The sequence below is a fragment of the Astatotilapia calliptera genome, chromosome 11 (assembly GCF_964374335.1).
Source record: "Astatotilapia calliptera chromosome 11, fAstCal68.1, whole genome shotgun sequence".
In the NCBI taxonomy this organism is placed as follows: domain Eukaryota; kingdom Metazoa; phylum Chordata; class Actinopteri; order Cichliformes; family Cichlidae; genus Astatotilapia; species Astatotilapia calliptera.
In genome coordinates, this window is record NC_137432.1 from 38,032,820 (window position 1) to 38,039,825 (window position 7,006).

The window sequence follows — 7,006 nt, forward strand, 5'->3', positions numbered from 1 at the left end:
TTCTGTGTCCCGGACCGTCGGCAGACAGAAGCAATCTCACGATCCAAGCTGTGCTGTTCCTTTTTATGTGTGTTTGAAGATTACACATTATTTTGTTGCATTTTTAATATGTTAGGTGCATATATGAGTTTATCTGAACGCTCACTCTGTTTGTAAAAGAGTCTTTTTGTGTTTTTGTCCTGCTCATATCTTCTTATGAAAATAACTCATCAGCCTCACATTCAGACCACCGTCGGCTGGAAGTGAAGCTCCACCCAACCTTCTCTATATACCCTACGTGTCAGGTCTATGCATACCAGCGGGACTATAATGGCGTGGAAGGCGGCGCTGCAGAGATAAATAAGCTTCACCTGAGTCTCCCGGCCTCCTCATCAGCAGCCTGCAGTTTGCGGAGTCTCATCCTTTCTCTGGGGGTCATCTTCTCTACCTCTGACCTGTCCCTGAGCGTCTGCAGGTGAACCTTCGTCTGCCTGCACACACACACACACACACACACACACACACACACACACACCTGTCAGTCACCCAGGGCTGTGCAATCACCGACTATAGGTGCTGGTTCTACCTACTGCCTCAAATATGGAGTTACGTGAACTCAGTGATGATGATAATTATCTCAGAGTGATTTCATCTGCAGACAAACGTCAGACAGGTTCGAGTTCTTTAGTTTAAAGTCTCACTTGATCACTTTTGAAGCAATCAGAGCAAAGAGGAAATGTGAAGCTGCCGTCAGTCATGCTGTTAAAGTCTACACGAGTCAGGAGCAAATCAAAGGTTTCTGAGGCTGAAGAGGACGAACACCAAACAGTGGCAGGAGATGCAACCGTCACCGGGAGCGTTGACTGTTCAGGTCAGACTCAGTTTTATTCACACGGCTTTAAATCCCAGGAGCCGTTTAGTGTGCCAGGTTATTGTGTGTTTTATTTCTGGACGTCCCGCCGTCCTCATCTGCTCTGTGCAGCTTTGTAAGGACGACCTGCCGCTACCTCATCATTTAAACGTCGCTACGCTAACTGAAAACTTAACTTAAAGAAAACTGAAATGCTGAGAAACGTGCGGAGCCCCCGCCCTCACAGTTAAATCCCGCCTGTGTGACTACCACTGCGAGGACCCTGAGCCTGAGGACGTGTCAGTCTGTTTGAAGGTTCAGGTTAGACCGCTCGGTGTTCGGCAGAGTCGTTCGTAACGTGAGGTTAAAGAGGAAACGAATGCATTAAGTCAACGAGAGGCCTCACAAAGAGCAGCGCAAACGTGTGGGTGTGTGCGCGTCGCGAGGATGGATTATCTGTCAGCGAGCAGCGTCTCGTCTGTCAGCACACAGAGCAGGAGCCGCGCTCGCTGCTGCTCTAATTATAGCAGCAACACTCTGAGGGGAGGCTAAACACTGTGTGTGTGTGTGTGTGTGTGTGTGTGTGTGTGTGTGTGTGTGTGTGTGTGTGTGTGTGTGTGCGCGTGTGTGTGTGTGCGTGTGTGTGTCTGTGTGCGTGTGTGTGTCTGTGCGTGTGTCTGTGTGTGTGTGTCTGTGTGTGTGTGTGTCTGTGCGTGTGTGTGTCTGTGCGTGTGTCTGTGTGTGTGTGTCTGTGTGTGTGTGTGTCTGTGTGTGTGTGTGTCTGTGTCTGTGTGTGTGAGTGTGAGTGTGAGTGTGTGTGTGTGTGTGTGTGTGTGTCTGTGCGTGTGTCTGTGTGTGTGTGTCTGTGTGTGTGTGTGTCTGTGTGTGTGTGTGCGTGTGTGTGTGTGTGTCTGTGTCTGTGTGTGTGAGTGTGAGTGTGAGTGTGTGTGTGTGTGTGTGTGTGTGTGTGTGTGTGTGTGTGTGTGTGTGTGTGTGTGTGTGCGTGTGTGTGTGTGTGTGATAGGGATGAGGCAAAGTTGCATAATGAAGAGGAGCAGGAAAATAATGTTAAGAAGGAGAGGAAGAAGGATAATGAAGGAGATGAAAACGAGGGTGGAGGGGAAAGGAAACAGGAAAAGGAAAAATAGGAGGAGGTGGAGCAGCAGCAGAGGAGGGGAGGGAGGACACAGAGGAGGTGAAGAAAGCAAGAAGAGGAGGAAACACAACCAAGTGGAAAGAAAATGAAAATAAAATAAATAAATAGAAAAAGGAAAGAGGCTGAGAGTTTTATCGCTGGAGCTGCTCGACGTGGAGCTTTTATTATTAATTGGAGATTAACCACGCGCCTTCCGGTTCTCATCTATGTGTGTCCCCAGTTCTACAAGCGGTTCGTTCTCCCTCCACTTTTCAGTTCTTTAACTTCTTCACTTGTATTTATCTCACGGGGAGGCCCCTTCGAGGCCCGCCCCAAACCACAGCTCAGCTCGTGTCCAAACGCTTACATTCACCTTTATCCACTAAAACGCTGTCAAACCTCAAACGAGGACGTGGGCCCAGCGAGCGAATTTACGATTGAAGTCCTGTGGAAATTAAGTCCACCATCACTGGAACAGAAAGGATAAGTAGCAGCCACATGACCGACTGACGGTCATCAGCGCCTCAGAGGTTTTGGCAGTTTGCAGGTGTGCTCATTATTAAAATGACAACATTTCCTGACAACAAAGAGCTGCGTCTCAGAGTTTACAGGCCTCGCTCCACGTGTAAAGGTTAAAGGTCATGTTATTAGAAAAGAGACTGAACAACGTTCACTCAGCAGTGAACGGCTTGCAAAGCTGCTGCTGGAAAAGCGACTCGGTCTGTGGACGTGGAGATGTTTGTCGCTAATGCGCAGCAGCATGTTCGGACAAACGCAAACACCTCAGACCAGCTGTAGTATTCTGGAGTCAGACACGAGGCCGTCGGTCTCACGGCTGACGTCAGCAGGACGATGAAGGAAGAGACAGCTGATGATGACGAAGACTTACATGTGCTTAGCGATGGCTGCAGCATCGCTCTTTCCTCTCTCTGACGAGACGAAGACAAACCTGTCCTTCATTTTCTGCAAAAACAGAGACACAGAGACTCTGCAGAGGCAAATGATTTTAACAGTTCAGCCTGACTGTCCTGGATAATAAAATGAAATTAAATATTGAGCGTCCTCTCTTGCCTGTCTTACAATAGAGAGAGCACCCCAGAGGCTAATATTTCAAAAACGAATCCTAGCACAGTGATGCATTGTGGGTCACTGAGCCAGGGGTTTGCTGAGTGCCTCCAAAAGGAAACAAAACAGGTCACAGATGTAGAAAAGGCAGCCCAGGGTTACCTGTCACATCAGGTACAAGCAAACGCGACAGAGACGCAGGGAGAACGGCTCAAATCACACCCAACACAAACAGAACCAGAGCGAGGTGCTGCTCCTGCTGTCGGTCGCCACAGGAAGAAGCAGATCAGAGGGAGGACACTCAGAACCGCACAGGCTCAGAAAAACTGTCCCACGAGATCACAGGAGATTCACTGAGCTCGGTCAAAGATGTGGTCGGTTTCTGCTGGAGCGCATACTTTCACTTTTATTCCCGCTGTGGTTTAAAAAGCTGCACCCATCAAACCTTTTGAATATTTGTTTCAGTGAGCTGAGTTTCAGATTGTGTTCAGCCTTACTTCACTATAATAACCTCGGGAGCCCGAGCTCGTCACACTCAGCTTGAACAGATCACACGAGGCTGGAGCCCCCGGGGTGTGCGCTGAGTCTGCTGCTCCTCACTCTGCTGACTGCAGACACACAACAATGACACAACGCCGGGTCTCGTCGGGAGCCAGGGGAATCGCCTGGGACGTCACCGACACACCCAGCACCTCCGCTCACTGTCGTCGGCTCTGCACAGACGCCCGCCGGGCACATGGCGCTCCTACTTCCTGTGTAACCTGAGGAGAGCCAGAGTGGGGACAGCCATCCACACCTCATATTTGGTTTCATATCTTTAATCTAGTTCGTTTAATTTCATTTAGATTCACTCGCGTTACACGCGCTGGGTTGGGTGAAGCGCCGCTGGGATCCCGTCTGCGTCCCGTACATATCGCAGAATTAACAATAAAGCTTTAGTTCGCCCTCCAACGATGCCAACAGCTGTCAGCGTCTGCACTTCCTTTGTGATTTCCCTCGATCGTCCTGCTCTGGTGTCACGCTCTCTGCTCGCTGTGGAGGGGCTTCAGTGGAAGCTTCGTCTTTAAGGCAGCGAGACAAAAGCTCAGAGTGTGAATCATTTTTTAATAAGTAGGTTCAGTGTTGAGTTAAATCTATCAGCGTGTTCTAATTTAATCATTTGTGTGCACAGCACTGTGACTAGCATTATGTGAAATGAAACTCTGGGAAGTGTCAGTTACTCCTCAGATCTTATCCCCGGACATTTGCCCAGACTTCGGAGACATTAAAGCTGGGTCACCTGCTACGGAGCGCTGCAGGAGCTCTTCAGCTGCCATCATGATGCCCCAGAGTGCCACGCTGCAGTATGGAATAACATTAACATAATAATATTTCAGTGGAAACCATGGCAACCCACTCCATGAAAACCATAATGTGTTATCTCTCGCCGAGTTCCCCGAACATCCAAAGAACTGAGCCTCCAGCAAGGGTTATGGGAAACGGGTGATGTTGTTATATAACACACACACACACACACACACACACACACACACACACACACACACACACACACACACACACACACACACACACACAGGCTTTCAGCACTTCAGAGGACATTAAACTAATGGGGAAATTATGGTTCAGTGGTGGTCGTGCAGTTTCTGATGACCCGTCTACCTGCAGAGAGCGTCTGTTATCGACGGGGGCGGAGTCAAAACCGTGTGGTGCGGCCGGTGTGTGGCCACAGAAAGCTTTGAAGAGAATGAAAGTGTCCCTGCAGCTGCTGTCGCTGCTCTCATGCTGAAGTTTGTTTAATCTTTGATGGTTTCTCCCAGTGAACTCTGCTGTCACTCACTGTTTCGGCCCACTTCTCAGCCAATCAGCATTCGCCTAACAGGCCGGGTCGTGCATGTCGACCAGCATGCAGCAGTGGTTTTGGAGGACTGCACGGGAGCACGTTTGCTCTGGCTGAAGAGATTTACTGTGAACTTTATTTAGTCTGTGTCTGAGCAGCATCCTGGGCTCATTTGGGACAACCAGACATTTCATCTTTGCAGGAAACTCCCAGCAAACGTGACGTTTCAGCTTCTCTGTGGGTTTGAAAGCTTGTTTCAGGCCTTGGGGGTTCCTCCGACTCACCGCTGAAGCTGCTTTCACCTTTTCATGTCCAAACCTCGGGAGCTACAGACCAACACATTTAAAAATGTTCCTGTTTGACTTGTAAATGTTTATTCCGTTTGATTTCTGCTCAGTAAGATTTATATAGAGCTTTTATTTGTACAGCTTTATTGGATATAACTGATGCTTCTTAGAATTTCACTAATTATTATTATTTTTTAGTTTAATTAAATTTTATCTATTTAGCACCAAAACGCAACAGCAGTCACCTCACGGTGCTTTAAGTTGATAGAGACCCAACAATCACATGACCCCCTATGAACAAGCACTTGGTGACAGTGGGAAGGAAAAACTTCCTTTTAACAGGAAGAAACCTCCAGCAGAACCAGGCTCAGGGAGGGGCGGGGCCATCTGCCAGCTGGGGCTGAGGGGGTGGAGACAGGTGTTGTTAGAATGACACAGTGGGTGGGAGGCTCACGTCTCTGCTCAGATACCTGCAGCTCACCTGGTGCTGAGGAAATGCTTAAATAAAGAATCCAACCTGCATGTTCTCTTCCATGAATGTGCTCTTGAGGATCTCAGCCGCCGTCGGTCTGGATGTTGGTTGTTTCTGCAGCATCCTGGTTCACACAGAGACAAACAGCAGCTGGTTAATGCGAGCTCAGAGTCAGTGACACACTCGGGTAAATTCATAGCACCTGACAGAGGACAATGCTGGGACAGGAGGAGACGGGTGCACTCTCTGTCTCGGTGATGATCTGAGGATCAAAACTTCTTTTACCAAAAGAGACCTGCGGACAGCCTGGTGTTTGCATATTAACGTGAAAGCAGCCTGGGAGACTTCACCGAGCAGCTAGCCTGACGTCCTCCTCACCTCCGCATGACAGAGTTCAGATCTGGAGAGTAGGCGGCGGGCAGCGCTGGCGTGTCTCCCTCCACGATCTTCATCACCACAGACAGGAAGTTTGGACCCCGGAAGGCGTGAGTCAGGCTGCACATCTGGTAGAGGAGGCAGCCCAGAGCCCTGCAGCGCAGAAACATCGGCTGGTTTGGAAATGTGTTCCTGCTGGCTCACAGCGAAGCAAACCTTTCATCACGCTGGGACACGTTTACACCTCAGCTGTGTGCGATCAGCCCGGTGCAGACTGACCTCAGGCTCTCTGCTTAGCTTCACTGTATCCTCATGCTACGAACAGGACTTTAACTGCGCTTTCTTCAAAATTACGTGTTCGTTTTTATGCTGATGTGAAACAGTGATGACATTTGTCGAAGTGCACAACACAAGACTGAGCACATGTAACTCAAACAGCGAGGGCACAGACACAGATACCTGCTCATTATTGATTAGCACTGATTAAAAACCAAAAGCTGGGACACAGACAGACTGTTAGGACAATTAACCTCACAGCTGCCCCTTTAAATGAACAGCAGAGGAGCGTTCAGCGGATCAGCTGAGATGAAGCCTACAGACAGCTGTGACTGCCACCTGTGTCACCGCCCACCTGTCAGTCAAAGCAGCCACAAACAGGTTATAACAGTTTCATTGGAGTCAATGGAGATGGACTCAGTTTTGGATGAAGGCCTCAAGTGGTCACTGGAGGAACTGCAGCGTTTGCACGTCAAATATTTTATTTTATGTGCAGAAAATAGGTTTAAATGTTAAACTAATTTCTTCCAGTCAGAGAATGTTGCATGTAATTAAATGTTTGCTTGATGCATAAAGTTAAAAGATTAAAACCAATAAAACAAGTTTTAAAAAGAGACTTTTCCATTTGATTACATTTTATATGATGGATTATGTAGAAAAAGTAGAATTGGGCTGAAAGATCTATCGCTTTATCACCTGTTCAGGTTGTAAATCGTTTTTAAAAAGTAAC

The 7,006-nt window shown here is 48.3% G+C and overlaps 1 protein-coding gene across 1 annotated transcript in view; it reads right to left on the bottom strand.

The window, feature by feature from the left end:
• The window catches only part of nek11 (NIMA-related kinase 11), a 43,747-nt gene that overhangs the window by 2,051 nt on the left and 34,690 nt on the right, over positions 1–7,006 (bottom strand). The window contains 3 exon segments of the mRNA XM_080308656.1: positions 351–514; positions 5,671–5,749; positions 6,004–6,153. Of these exon segments, the coding sequence (XP_080164782.1) occupies positions 351–514; positions 5,671–5,749; positions 6,004–6,153 (393 nt within the window).